The 16,161-nt window shown below is 41.0% G+C and overlaps 1 protein-coding gene across 1 annotated transcript in view; it reads left to right on the forward strand.

The window, feature by feature from the left end:
- The window catches only part of LOC108258179 (kelch-like protein 29), a 208,531-nt gene that overhangs the window by 160,234 nt on the left and 32,136 nt on the right, over positions 1 to 16,161 (forward strand). The window contains exons 8-9 of the mRNA XM_047150815.2: positions 3,407 to 3,666; positions 12,283 to 12,481. Of these exons, the coding sequence (XP_047006771.1) occupies positions 3,407 to 3,666; positions 12,283 to 12,481 (459 nt within the window). The remainder of the gene's footprint in view (positions 1 to 3,406; positions 3,667 to 12,282; positions 12,482 to 16,161) is intronic.

A 16,161-nucleotide genomic window follows, 5' to 3' on the forward strand; every position in this document is an offset into this window, starting at 1 on the left:
ACATTTGATCCAGAGAGTAAAACTTGGTGATTTGGTGATAGCACGCAAAACGTAAAGCGTTTACTCCATTATTGTGTGTGGCGTCAAAAAATTTACTTCTCACAGCTGGGTTTAGGCTACCAGAAGCACGACTTAGTGGAGTCTGCAAAAAGTTACATGTGTTTATCGAAGTCCTGCAGAGAAGCAAGATGTTCAAAAGCCTGCACAGCTGCAGTGCTGCTACCTCAAGCTAGTAATGACAATCAAGTTCATGTGATTTCTGTGCGTGTGTGTGTGTGCGTCAGTGTATGTTTGTGTGTGTACCTATGTATAAATGTGTGTCACAGTCCCTTCCGTTGCCAGTGCTGGATGGAATGAGGCCTGGTCCTCACCATGCGGTTGTCTTCAGTTTGTCCTTTATAATCACCTGGAAGGAAACTTGAGAAGAAAAAAAAAAAAGCTCTTTCCTCATTGGGTGAGGAGAAGACATCTGACCTGGTTTATAGGAGATGGCACGCTACAACTCTGCATCATTCCAGACATAATAAAAGCACATCTGTCTCAACCAGACACATGTTGGGCTGAAGTTTTGCTTCAGTTTGTCTGTGTGGACTTCACATGGTCTGCATATTTTAGGTTTATACAGCTTATGGCACATTGATTCATCCAGAAGATTCATCCAAAAACCACATGATCTGCTTTTGTAATATTACAGATGTGGCCGCAGAAAACGCACACCTTTGTTCAGGAGCATTCATGTTTGGCAAAAACGCTAGGTGGTGTAGAGATAGTACAGTAGTTGTTTTCATCTTTTAAAATCACAAAATGTAATCAGCTGTAGGCTACTGTTAATAATCCATCACATTTCCAGATTAGACATTGAAAACAAAATGTATAATCTATTGCCAGACGTCGGCCTGTTATTCAGAAGAGGTTGTTCCGAGGGACCTCCGTTTATTAGTCCTATTAAAACATTCCATTGAGGCTGTGAACAAAAGCAAAATGGTGGCAGTGTTGGAGTATTTTGCATAAAGAAGTGTTTTAAATTGTTTAATCTTTTTTTTTAATGATCTCAAAAAAAAAAAAAAATCTGTTCTGTCACATGGCTTTTAGTGGGCAAATCGACTTTCATTAGTTAGATCTACTCAAGCCTACACAGAAATTATTCCACAAATTTAGAAATATTGGAGTGCTTTATAGACATTAGTCAGGAATGTATGCAAGGATGAAACTAGTGAAGGATGGAATTATTAATTTGTTAGTGATAAAATGCATTAAATAGAAACACATTCAGTGATATTAGGCAAATACATTCCATGCCACACCATCTCAACCGGATTCAAATCTGGAAATAGTTTAGGAGTTTATATAGTTTATATGTTAATCCAGTTCATGGCCGCTGCTTCTGTTACAGTCCAATACACTTTCAGCCCTGAAAAAAGCAGTGAGATTGTCAGAAATATTTTCTAATGTAAAGAGCTGCTGTGTGCTTAATTATAGCCTTCTCCGCTTCACTGTCGACTCAAAGGCTACTGTTGGTCCTAGTGCGAATCTGGACTGGTCCCAATCAGCCCAGGCATGAATGCTCACATCTCTTCACTCAAACTGTTTCAGCCCATTGACACTGGTTTTCATGTTTCAGTCCTAAAAACGATTACTTGTTACTTGAGATCCTGTACAAACCAAATGATGTCCCACACAACAGTGTTCACAGAGAAATTAGTTCAAAATTAATTAATTAATTTTTTATTTAAAAAAAAGATCAGTAGTCATTTTATTTTTAAATATTTTGGATCTACAACATGGAGTAGTTCTGTGGGATCTACAGCATTGAGAGATTCTGTAGGATCTACAGCATTGAGAGATTCCGTAGGATCTACAGCATTGAGAGATTCCGTAGGATCTACAGCATTGAGAGATTCCGTAGGATCTACAGCATTGAGAGATTCCGTAGGATCTACAGCATTGAGAGATTCTGTAGGATCTACAGCATTGAGAGATTCTGTAGGATCTACAGCATTGAGAGATTCCGTAGGATCTACAGCATTGAGAGATTCTGTAGGATCTACAGCATTGAGAGATTCTGTAGGATCTACAGCATTGAGAGATTCCGTAGGATCTACTGCATTGAGAGATTCCGTAGGATCTACTGCATTGAGAGATTCCGTGGGATCTACAGCATTGAGAGATTCCGTAGGATCTACAGCATTGAGAGATTCCGTAGGATCTACAGCATTGAGAGATTCCGTAGGATCTACAGCATTGAGAGATTCCGTAGGATCTACAGCATTGAGAGATTCCGTAGGATCTATCAATATTTTAAGGGCCACTTTGTGTATATTACATTTTGTGTGGTTCTGTGTTTAATAGTATTCATAAGGATATTTTATTATTTTTCAGGTATGTAGTGAAAACCAGGCACCAAAGCAAGACAGTGCTTCAAAATGATGTCCTGTTGTCTGATTTAAAAATGTAAAAATTAAAGAATTTAAAAAAAACTTCACCAAATTTCAACTTTTGAATGAACGTAGGAGGGATTGTGTGAATGTCGTAGAAGGAGCTGTACGGTCCAACTCTCTAAAACCATAAGGGCAACTCACAGTGAGAATCAACTTGGCACAGTGTGAGTGTGTGCACTTAAACACATTTTACCTTAAGGAGGCTATTACAAGTAGCAATGATGAAATACTATCATTTGTTTCGATAATGTCAAGCACTATGTGCATAGAGCTTATATATAATCTTTGCAGGCCCAGATAACACTGCTTTTCTGTGCATTTAATCCTGGGTATTATTATGCATGTTTTATTAACTGAGGCAGTATGTTCTATGTTTAATTCTCTGTGAAACACCGCCATAGTGAAGACCAGCAGTTTTCTCCTATGTTTGCATGCTCGAGACAGAGCAAACACGCATGCAACAAACAAACAACACCAATAAGTGATTTTTGCCACTTCACATGGTGTTCAATGTAAAAGCATCCTGAATGAAAAAAAAATTAACCAAAACTTTTAGAACTTTATTTATGCCACACTTTTGCTAGACAGACAGCTGCTCATTCTTAAGCCTTGTCACATTACGATTTGTTCACGCTCTCTCTAGTCACAGGCATATAGACTGCACAATTTCAGGATGCCTGACACTTATGACACTTTGTTGACCCCTTATTTGGCTCCTCTGTGGCCTTAGGGCACCAATAAGTACTTTACCTGTCAGGGCTAATCCGTGGGATGGCACCCCTGCTGGGTGCCCTGCACTCAATTGATTTGCCCCAGTGTTTGTCCCAGAAGTGCTTTGAGCCTCTGCACTCCTCTGAGTTTCACAGATACACAGCTCAGATAGCTTTGCTCCCTTTCTCCCTAAAGTCTTGTGATCTTTTATGGATGTGGCCAATGGACGCTGTCTCTCTCTCCTTTGTGTTCTATAGAGAAACAGCTGACAGCGGGGAACTGCCTGGGGGTCCTGGCCATGGCTGAGGCTATGTGCTGCACAGAGCTACACAATATGGCCAAGGCATTTGCCCTGCAGAATTTCCCAGACGTGGCTAGCCAGGACGAGATCCTCAGCATCTCTAAAGAAGACCTGGTCAGCTACCTGTCCAACGATAGCCTCAACACCAAGGCTGAGGAGCTGGTCTACGAGACTGTCATCAAATGGATCAAGAGGGACCCAACCAACCGAGTACAGGTCAGTCTTTATATTAGAGATTGATAGTTTAGTCAATTCTTTGACTGTTAACCACTAAAAGATAAAAATGTCAAATCAATCAAAAATATTAAACAAACTTGCATTTTATGTGTGTATGTATTTTATGTAATAGAAAAAAACATAGAATAAAGTGATTTTGAGGTAAAAATGATTCAAATATTGTCAGCATTTTCTCAGTCACATGAAAGTTATGAGAAGCAACTCAGTGGAGAACCCAAAATGCATCACTGAAGAAGATGAAGCAGCTGAAGGCTGAAGTGCTTTACAGGGAGTGTATTGGAACTGAGTTTTGCCCTCTCTGGAAAAAAAAAATGAAAGTGTAGGACACAGCAGGAGCACTAACTCGCAGAAAGTGTCTCTGTTCTTCTAGGATCAAAAGAGTCGTGCGTGAGGTAGTTCAGACACATGACCTCTTCAAATTTGCCTCCATACAGAAAGTTCAGCCTCAGAGATGCCACAAAAAAAATAAAATAAAAATACAGAAACTTTTCTGGGCCTTGGCCCTTTTTGTTCAATTCTCCAGAAGACTGAGGATGCTCAGAGTTGACATAAATGCACGGTAGAGCCGCCTGTGGAATCAGATATTCAAGAGCTGTGCAGAATGACATCAGGCTCTTGGCAGTCGTGATGGAGCGCTGTGGCTGTCTGAAACACCGGAGCCATGTGTGACAGAGCTGTTGCATTGAGCTGCTGTTTAAGAAGCAGCTCACGCGCTTGGAGGACACACTTTCGCACGATAAACTAGCCCACTGGTCAGTGCTGGAGTTTACACACAACAATCAAACACTGGGTCTTGACCACAGTGTTTCTCTTTTTTTTTTTTTTCTTGTCTGTCACCTGGACTATGATGGAAGGGTTTTGACTGAACCTTCTGGAATTTCCCGAAGACATGTTGAAACCAATTGTCACATCAGTGTAGAGAAAAACAAAGGCCAATATAAGGGTTTGCTCCACAGTGTCGAAACAAATAGGCCATTTTGACTGTGAGAATCAGTGCTTAGGAAGACGTGTGAAGAAAAAGTGATGCTTGTGAAGTGTGAGATGAGCTGAACACATTTCTTCCCAAGACAGGTGACAGGAACGGAGTAGAAACAGCTCATTTTGTCATACTTTTAGGTGAGCAAGTCATTTTATGGCTTCGAGCTAATTACCTCTGATTTAGCACCCACTCGATTGTGAGCAGCCTGAGTAATTAGTTTAATTTCAGCCTCGATCTGAAGCATCGCCTCCATGTGAGATGATGTATGGATCCGTGTTGGGTAGTTCTTCATCTCTTATTTTAATTTACATTAGTGTAGCACAGTGAGTCAACACAGTTTTCCTGTAGTCGTAACATGGGTCCCAAGTGACTCGCAAAAAGAAGAATAATGCTGCTGCAAATACTCTAGCTCATGGGTCATGGGGCAAATAAAAATTGTACATGTCAGCTTAATGATCGATCCTGCCTTAGTGCTCATGACGGAGCGCTGTTCTCTCACTGGATTAACAGATACTGTGCAAGTAAATGAATTGCACAGAATGTCTTAAGGCATAATGGTGGATATATATATATATAAATATATATGCAGTTATTTATTTTATTTTTTTGCCTTTCTGTATCCTTGAAATGAACGTATGATAAATATCTAAAGTAAGGTTATGTCTATAAACATGATTTAAAACAATTACATTTGGTACAGAAGCCCTAAGAAGCCATGCATTATAATTTGTTTCTTTCTTGTTTTCTCGTGATCACGACTTCATCATCTCGTGATCTTGACATAACGAAAAGCAGGTTTTTTCACAACGTTATTTTGTCACGAGACAGTCTTGCGCCTCGCGAACGGGACTGGTGCTGCATGCACGTTGGCGTCTTCGCCATCGGCATCGTAACTGTAATAAAGAGATGGACTTTATCTCCGCGTTAAGAGAGAGGGGCGTTCCCGTCTCAAGTGTCAGACACTAATGTGGAAGTTGTCAGTCACTGAGAGACATACCTGTAGAGCTAATTCATCTTGAGTGATCAAAGTAAAAAACGAATTTGTTCATCCATGATGCTGCGGGATTGCGCTAAGCTTTAGCTGCCTCCAGAACGATAAAAGCAACTTTTCTCATGTCGAGATCACAAGAAAATTAAGTCGCGATCACGATGAAACAAGAAAGAAAGGGAAAAAAATAACGCATGGCCTCTTAGGGCTTACGTCATTTGGTGTAATCTGCGCATTCTGTTTTGTACAGTAGCTTCGGTGTGTTTCAGCCTCGGCTGCTGGCGTAAAACTCCCACCAGTGTGCAGCCAGGAGTGCCAGGAGCAGAGCAGGCAGAGAGTGAGAATATTACTGAAACACTGGCCTTTCCTTTCACTCGACACTCCGGGTCCACAGCACAAGCCATGTGTGTTCAATTAGAACAGCCCCTCGCGCTGCCAGCGGGTCCATTAAAGCCGTGCCCCGGCCAATTTCAGCCAACACTTTATCTCACTTGCTAAGGCTGCAGGACAAAGGGGTTTGATTAATAGCGTCTCTTTTGAAGGAAGATCCAATATACAGCTGAAAAGAGAGCTTAATGATGGTTTGTACGGGATGAGGAATCAGTATTCACCAAATGAAGGTCCATCTGATACAGAAGCTGTAAAATAACAATGGATGTGCCGCCACTGATATGCACTCCATGTTCCAGCAAGATAATACTTATTAGCTGTAGGAGACCTGTTTGATATTAGATTGTCAAAGCGGAGACGTTGCCAGATTTGCAGACTTTGCATTCGATTGTTTCATTTAATTTTTTTTTTCTACAGAGATGCCTTATGGAGGATTAGGAAGTATTTCAGAGCTATTGTCCTTCAATAAATATTGATTTCATGAGGAGATTTTTAATATCATTTGATCAGTTTTATGAGAAGACCCACATGTGGTAAGCCATCACTAAACTGGTGTAAAGCTCAGGGGTTAGAGCGGCAGCTGTGCTGTGGAGGGAGAGAAAGAACGAGAAAGGAGACAGGGTGCAGACCCTGGCCAGCTTCAGTGCCTTGTGTGTCCATTGCTCTCGCTCTCTCTCTCTCTCTCTCTCTCTCTCTCTTTTGCACTGGTATGGTTCAGAAACAGAGCTCCAGGCACCGGGCCAGCTGAACCCCAGCTCCTCGTGTCCCTTTTTTCTCTGTCTTAGTTTCTCTCTGTTTTCTTTCTCCCTAGAAAGGGAATAACCTCAGATGAACTCTTTGAAGGGTGTGTGAGGGAAAGTTTTGCTACCTTATTTTTCCTTGCTGAGATTAGTTAAAGAAAAAAGAAATAACGCCTCTCTGTGCAGGTCTTATTTATACACAACAACATGGGGGAGCATGTGATGAGACTGTGGTGCCCACGGACAGCGTGAAATAGAAAATGCTCTGTGGGCATTTTTCATCTGTGACGCATCCCAGCATGCTCACAACTTGACTTGTGTCACATCTGCTCAGTATGCTGTCAAACTGATTATTCTCCACCTCAGTGTAAATGTGTCCTGTTGTGTGTGTGTGTTTGTGTGTGTGTGTGGTTAGATTGGGAGCAAATGAGGCATTTGTATTCACCTGTCCTCCCTTTTGTATCACATTTTTAGAATGCACACTTGTATGCAGCTTGTGTGTAGGCAGTTCTGTTTGTAATTAGCATAAGTGCACTGAATGCACCCACGTGTGGGAGTGTGCGTAGATGTCAGCTCCACAATTATTGGCACCCTTTGGTAAAGACGGGCTAAAAAAGTTATGTTTTTGTGGTTAATTAGCGTAATCTCTAACGGAACAGGCCAACAAAGTATTTGGAGAGTGTGGCAGAAGAAAGTCCTTTCTTTCATCTAACCACCAAAATAAGAGTTTGCTAGATGCAACTGAAGATATGACTGGAACCGGCTGGAATCTGTAGTCAGATGTGATAAAAAAAAAAAAAATACGGCTTTTTGGGCACAAAGACGGGTGGGTTTGGAGTAAGAAGACGGATGGTTATACTGAAAACATTCTCACTGTTGTCTGATTGGAGGTGGTGTGGGGCTGTTTTCTTTCAAAAGGCCTGGGAACTTTGTTAGGATATATAACATCGTTAAATCTCTGACATATCGGAAGATTTTAAGTCAAAACCTTGGCTACAACTGGGCTGTGGTTGGAAATTCCATCAGGACAATGATCCTACACAAACATCTAAATCCACCCCAAAAACATTCAGTGACAGGATAAAGCTTTTGACATGGCCATCCCAGTCCCCTGACCAAACCCCATTGCAAAGCTGTGAGCTGAGCTGAGTCCAGTAGAGAGGACATAGGACCCGGGAGGATGTTGAGAGATTCTGTGGCACATGTAGGCTGATTGGCATTTCCAAACTGTTCATAGTGTCTGACTGTGTGTGTAATTGTGTCCTGCATTGTGCTGGGACCCCGTCCTGAGTGTTCCCTGCCTCGTGCCCCAAGTCCCCTGGGATAGGCTCCAGGCTCCCCGCGACCCTGTGTAGGATACGCGCTACAGAAAATGGATGGTTTCTATTGTCTTTGAATACATTAACTTCAAATAAAGGTTGGATTTCTTTCATACAGCAGGCCAGACAAGAAGAACTGTTTTCATTCACTGAATGGTTCAGTGTTAAACACATATGCAGGAGTCACTTAGGACACAAGAAGTCCACAATTTCGACAAGACAGAATGGAGACGAATGTCCTGCAGAAGAAAGTTGTCAGAAATGGAAATAAGTAAAGTGCATCTGATGCATCTGACGTTTCAGTGTTTTCTATAGTGATATGGGCGACTTCTGGATTGGACTGCAGTCTGATTAAAAACAAAGATGTGCGAGCCTTTTCTGTCTATATCTGCTTTACATGTGCTTTTGTTAATGCCGAAGAAGGAGTACGAAAAATAATAAGTCTGTGGGAATTCTTCCAATCAGAGGGTTTCATGGGAAACAAAAAAAAAACAGCCTTTAACTCTCCAAACTCATGAGGAACCCTTGAGAATGTTCTTTCTCACTTCTACAATCCTGAAGCCTTATTGTATGATTAGTGAACCCAGCCTACTTCACTGCCTTCACACTCTCAATACAATGTGCGTGCTCTCCAGGCATGCACCTACTGGATCCCCAATCCCATTTCTCCCTGCTATTTCATTGATGGACCTCTTCCAGTCATGTTACAGATTGAGAGACAGTGCTACTCCCCTGTGGTCCTCAACACCACCTAGCAGGCGCTAAAAGCAAGCCTGGGCATGAATACCCTGGAGCTGAGAGAGGATAGTACACTTACGGCGTGTCTGATACGAGGTGCTGGGATTAGCACTGGTTCACAGCTACAGAAACAGCGCCGTGTTGTGAATAGCTTCACGAAGGCTCTCAGCGTCAAGTATATCGATTGCGTGTACAGCACATCTGATGTTGGTGTCAGGCTCATTGGTAAATTGGGCCTTGTGCAAGGTGGGAATTCAGACACAGAGACAAGCTCTGTGTAAGGGGTGTCCAATAAGAGTGTCTGTGTGGGTGTACATGCACAGAAAAGCCATAGTAAATTATACAGGAAGGTACTGTATTAGATGAAGTAAAAAAAAAGTTTTGGAGGTTCTTATGTTTTATTACAGATTAATCACTAGTAGTGCTACAGGCCAAATGAAATGACACAGACTAGCAATTAGATAAAGAAAGCAAAATCTTTGTGGAACTTATTAACTGGTCACACATGGAAATGAATAGGATTCTAAATGAGTGGTTTGTTAAAGGCGGACAGTTCGAATATTCACTGTAAAACATAAATACTTGGTGTGTTAAAGTGTCTAATTGCAGTTACATTTTTGGCCTTTTCAGATTGATCTGTAAACATAAACATTTAATAATAAACATTTCGAAATGCACTTACTGGTACAGTGAGATCCCTGGACACTTGAACACTTACCTCGTAGCTATGTTTACTGGCCATTTTATCAGGTAAATATTTGTATACATTTACTGACTGTTCCTGGGTATCAGCCCACCTGTACCAAATATATATAAATGGAAAGGAAACCACCATAGGACCAAAGCTGACCAGATATTATTTGGCTAGTGAGTCATTTTCAACATAGCAGTACACAGACATGGCAATGTGTGGATCATACAGTATCTGTGCCGTTAGGATCCACACAGTAACACTACCATGTATTGTTATAGTCCTACTGCTGTGCTCACAAAAAACAAAACAAAAAAAAAACACCACCGAATCTGCTCTGCATCTTGATATGGGTAGGTTGATACCAGTATTAATCCCCGACCATCACGTCCCACCCCAAGCATTGCAGAATGGTTTGTGCTGAAGTAGCTCGGAAAACTCGAGATTTCTAATGAATGCTTAGTGAACACTCTGAACTTTAATACCTCTTTTCATTATGCCTTCCTTTTCCTAATTTTACCTTAAGCAGCCAACCTGGTCACTGCATGGGTCATAACTGCACAGATGGTTCTGTAAGAGATCCAACTGGGCCAATCTATAATTCATCAGATTCAGAATTTGCCTTCCTGCTCAGCCATTATTTCCTTTCCTTAAGGATGAAGCTGGTCACTTTAAAGAACCGTGGCACTTCGTTTACTCTCGGCTTCTGAGGGATTGCATATTTTAGCGTAATCATTTAATCGTCTGGTACAGGATAGGGGAGCGCACAAGCATCAGTGTTTTTTAGCAAGTCAAATTTACGAGCGGGAGTATAAATCCCCCCGCTGCTTATAACAGCCCTCGCCTACTCCCCTGTGGTGACTCGGCTTGGGAGCAGATGATTATTTTCTCTAACCATTCCAAAGCTGTTTGGCTAGAACGACTCAGCCGTGGCACTGGCAGGGCTGGAGAGGGAGAAGAAGAGGAAGGCGAGGAGAGCGGGAGCATTCTGGTGGGTACATGGGCATATTGCTGTGACATTATTTTAGAACAGACGCGAAATGTGTTTAGAACAGCAGGCCTGTGCCAGAGCTACCACCAACCCTAATCCCAAATCGTTCACCCACTGGGGACATTTCCTGTGCCCTGGAACGTCCAGCCAGTTTTCGCATTAACACATTATACTATGATTCTCCACACACACACACACACATATTGAGTTCAAACAGGCTTTCTACTGTTTCTTCTAGAAAAGTCAACTCTGAGAGAACTACTCTAGAACATTTTGTAGAAAGTCAATTTTAAGAAGTGTTTAGTGTATATACAAAGGATTGAAGTTCAGCCAATACTTGGCAAGCTTGTATGAAATAGCTCCAAGGCCAGGTTTCCAAGGTTTCCATAGACCTCTAGCTGTGCATTGTTTGTACAACAGAATTCTTAGTAAATAAGGTGTTTCGAGGCAAAAAAACAAACAAACAAAGAGAAATGGGTGGAGGTTGTTGCTATATTGTGCGCACTCTGAGGAAATGCCAGTAGTGTTGCCTGTATAAATGTCAAAGTGAACATGGCCATCATGTCATGGTCAGGGAGCTAGCACGCTGTAGATTGAAAAGAGAACACAGGCCCAGATGTCATGACAGTACACGTGTGTGTGTGTGTGTGTGTGTGTGTGAACAGGCCCTTACTAGAGGCAGTGTGTGAGAGCTCAGGGTGAGCAGATCAGCTGAATTGCTGTCCCTGTTCAGCTTGTGTTTACAGCGCTGAACACGGGCGCAAGCAAACATCCTGCAGATCCCCAGTGCGAACAAACAAGCCATCAGCCCACCGAGCCCCTAACCACAGCAACTCCTATCAAACACACACACACACACACACACACACACACACACACACACACGTGCATGAATGTCTGTCATCTGTGATGCCCCACATAGAGCAAAAGAACCGAGGAACTGGATATCAATCTTAAATAAATGAGGTGTGATTTTGTCAAAAATAATTCTGTTAATTTCAAATCAAAGTACGAAATCCTGTAGTTTCACGTAATTAAATTCATTTTCACTTCAGTTTATTTAATAAGTCATTAAATAAAACCATACAGTGTGCAACTTTGTTCTAATGAAGGATCTAATGAACGTGAACAGAAATAAAATGCGGGTCCGTCCCGCAACACCAATCCAAAATAATCTACAGAACATGGTTTCGGAGGAAAGAATCAAAGTTTAGTCATGACCCTCTCCAGACCTGATCTGAAGAAACCAATGTAACCAATCACACAGAGATGACACGAAGAGACAGTAATATCGTTTGACTTTTTCCACCATTAATCAAACCTATCATACAGTATTACATGTTTTTGTGACTATGATAATCAATCAATCACTTTGTTTATAAAGCACAATAAAAACAACACTAGTTGACCATTGTGCTGTACAACCAACTACAAATAAACACAACATTACAAAAAGAAAAAGACTACCCAAGTACAACCCCACAGAAGTGAAAAGACATCATTGCACATGGTAATAGACTCTAAACAGGAAAAACAAGCAAGGACATGCTCTGGGTTAAGTTATAAAGATTTCAAGTTTTCAACTTGGATTTAAATTCTGACTGAAACGATAATGTGAAACCGAACACTAAATGTCTTGCTATAAATTAAAGTATAAATAAATGGGATAATACTAAGTAGTACACAGTAAACATGAAGATTGATAGCTATGACTGAATCATTTCTGTTCAAGCCGTTTTGTTGTCTGATTCTCTTGCAGCACATATCGGAGTTGCTGGCAGTAGTCCGACTACCGTTTATTCACCCCAGCTACCTGCTGAACGTGGTGGACAATGAGGAGCTGATCAAGTCGTCCGAGGCCTGCCGGGACCTAGTGAACGAGGCTAAGCGCTACCACATGCTCCCTCACGCACGCCAGGAGATGCAGACTCCCCGAACCCGGCCAAGACTGTCGGCAGGTACAGCACTGAGCCAGCTCATTCCTGCCTTCACTTTCACCTGTACAGCTAATTCCTCATGCGTAAATCGGGGAATTAGCAGGTATTAAACCTATTTTAAGCCACCTTCCATTTTCCACCAAGCCAACCCTTTCCACTTTCTTTGGGCTGTTCTATGGCTGCTAGACCATAGAGTAGGGTGTTTTCAATGTTTAACTCCAAGGATAATGATCAAGGAGAGTAGGAGTGGGAAAGTACAACAAAAAGTACTTTGTGAATAATTATTCATTCCATTATCATTCATCATCAGGTAGCAGATAGGCCAAGTTGGTAGATTGGCAGAACCTTGTGGTGTTCAACCTCGTGGAGCAATATGAGGAAATGCTTAGGGAGTGTGAGTGTAAGTTTCCTTCATTTATTCTCAACTGCAAGGATGCCATAGAAGAACCTTTTTTTTTGTTTTGTCAAGCCTTTTGACTGATGATCTGTTTTTGTTGGTGCTACAGAGAACCGTTTTAAATGTTAGAATTGTGAACTTTTTATTCAGTTTAACGTGCCAATAATCAAAAAAATAATCATGTACTGGAAGATACAGGTGTTCGGCTATCATTTTGTGAAGGTAGTAAATTTCTTACTCGGACATGTGTGGATAAGAATCTAACACGACTGAATGGTGACAGCGATTACCATTTAATGCTTAAGCATTAATTAAACATTAGTTAATGGCTGTAAATAAGACTTGACTATGAATTTAAAGTCTGATTTCTTGATATTTTTTCATAGCGCAGCTTTTCATGTTACCGCTATTGACTAGTGTTATGGACTCAAGTCCATTCGTCCTTAAGCGAGCTGTTTCCATTGTCATCGTTGGAACATCTTTTGTCGGTTCAGTAATCACACTAGAGATGGTAAATGAAATTTAAAAAAAAAAGATTATGATAGTGTGAAAATTCTTTCCTTTCTCGATGAACTGCCTTCAACACACGGCCTTAGCAAGGTGCAACAGAAGATCTGCTACACGTCACGATGGTTCACGATTTTCATACACTGAAGAAGAAGCTTTTATTTGTCACATATAAATTACACCACAGTGAAATTGTTTTGGGTTTTTTTTGTTGTTTTTTTTGCCTATCACAGCTTGTTAGGAAGCTGGGGTCAGAGCGCAGGGTCAGCCATGATACAGCGCCCCTGGAGAAGATATGGTTAAGGGCCTTGCTCAAGGGCCCAACAGTGGCAGCTTGACGGTACTGCGGCTCGAACCCCATTAACTAAGAGTCTTAACTGTTGAGCCACCACTGATCCTACAGTATTATTTTTTTGTGCTCTGTACATTCGAAAAGATCTTGGGCTTATATAATACACACGTAGTACTAAGCAAAAGCCTTAGGCACATGTAAAGAAAAAAATGCCTTAAAATGAATAAAAATAGAAGCTTTCTACATAAACAGAATATTCAGCAAAGAGCAACAAAGAGCACTAAAATAAACAGTGAAAACTTTAAACTAAACTAAAACTATACAGGTTTAAGAGAATACTTTTAGATAAACCCTAAAAGCCAGCTTTTCTTTTCTTTTTCTCTTTTTTTTTGTTTTTCAGAAACATTTTTCTAACATTTCCTTTTGTTTGAAAATTGAATGTATTTTTTATTAATTTTTTTTTTTTTTACTGACTCAATAATGCAGAAGCCATCAAATAAAACACACACACACACACACACACACACACACACACACACACACACACACACACACACACACACACACACACACACACATGCATGTTTATTTTATGGCTTCTGCATTATTGAGTCAGTAAAAAATATGTGTGTGTGTGTGTGTGTGTGTGTGTGTGTGTGTGTGTATGTGTATGTGTTTTCAGTCTGAGCCATCATAAACTCTAGCATACATTTCTTCTTCAGATAAGCCGTTCCCAGTCTCAGACTGGGCCGATTCCTCAGCTTCATCAGAGCAGACAGTGTGAGCAGTGTATGGATTTATTTAGTCCTTATGTACTGTGGCCCTTTCTCCCACCCTGACTGTTATTGATCGGAGTCCAGTGCAATACAGGGCCAATGAAATGCTGTCTGAATACACTGAGACAGATCTCTCTGAGGAATGATATTGTACACGCTCCTCTCACATTTTACCATGTGATATTTCTGCACTGGGTCTTCAAAGTCATTTCATGTCTCGTGTAAAGGCTCAATTGAGAGCAAGAGCTAGAGAAAGGTTTTTATTGCAGCAGTCAAGCGTAACGGCCAAGCGAGCCAAGCAAAACATGGCACCATTTTGCTATTTTTTTGCTTTTGGCAAGCATGCAAGCCTGGCTAACAAAGCTTTTCTTAATAAATCTCTTAAGTCTTTGTAAATATCAGCAGCAGTCTCTGGCCTTTTGTCATACTCTGTTGGTTTGCACTATTAATTCAGATATTTATAAGTAGCCTCAGTCAAGATTTGAGAAAATTGCCTTCGGGGTCTGAGATTTTTCTTTCTCATTTGGCAGAACTTTAGTCTTTCCTTAATAAGGCGCTGTTTAATCGTCCTCTGGAAAGTGTTATAGGTATAGCTTCAGCACGGTGTTGCTGCACCGAACACATTTTTTGCTTGGCAGAATTCGCTTAATTGCAGTTTATGCAGGGGTCAGTTTATGATACCTGATAGTCTTCAACTGTGACCGCTTATTGCATTTCATTTAACATGCGAAACAACTTTCGCTTTCATATTATGGGTTTTTATACTTTTGAAGCATGCATTTTTCTCCTTTTTGCTTAGTTGTTTCCATTCACCATCTTTTTTATTTATTTATTTTTGGCCATTTTAAATATTATAACACCCCATCCAACAACCCCCACCATACCCGGCCCCAACAAAATAATCACAGCCAAAACCAAAAGAATGGGGGAAACAAAAAACAACAACAAGCAAACAAAAAAAATAAATAAAAAGTAAGATGATTAGTATTTACTGTATACCTTCCCTCAATCCACCTCCAGGCTGCGTACATCGTTGAAGTAGGTAATAAATTGTTGCCATTTTCTAGAGCTGCAACAACTAAACGATAAAATCGATAATAATCGAGTATGAAAATCGTTGTCGACGAATCTCGCTGTCGATTAGTCGGTCTGCGCGCGACACGCGGGAGATTTACTCATTATGTTACTTCTGTTCAGAAAACACGCGTCGAGAGTAAATACTAAAGTTGTGTCCCAAATTAAGTTCTGTACACTTACACTATGCACTCTGCACTCCCGTTTAGTGTGTGGATTTTAGAAAGGTAATATCATTTTATTATATATAGTATAAGCCACGACGGCGCATGACATCATACGCACGCTAGCATTAGCAGTTACCCCGAGTGACTGATAATGACCTTCTTCAGTTTACTTTCTATCAGCGTTACCTTTTATTCCCAACATGTCCTCAGTCCACATCAGACGGAGGCCAACATGACCTCAGACCTCGTTCAGTCACGTGAAATCGTCACGTGACTAAGGAAGAAAGTGTGTAACCTCCAAGTCCTCTAAGGCAGGGAGCATTTTAAACACCGCGGAAATCAAATTGATGCACGAGGACAAACTTACGTTTATATCCAAAATGCTCCACTGTGTGCAAGGGGTTGAGGAAACTGGTGCGAGTTGATTTAAAAGGTTTAGTTTAATTGAAGTTTATTGTCATTATATGCTGTATTCGCGCGCTCGCAGT

The sequence above is a fragment of the Ictalurus punctatus genome, chromosome 25 (assembly GCF_001660625.3).
Source record: "Ictalurus punctatus breed USDA103 chromosome 25, Coco_2.0, whole genome shotgun sequence".
NCBI lineage: Eukaryota > Metazoa > Chordata > Actinopteri > Siluriformes > Ictaluridae > Ictalurus > Ictalurus punctatus.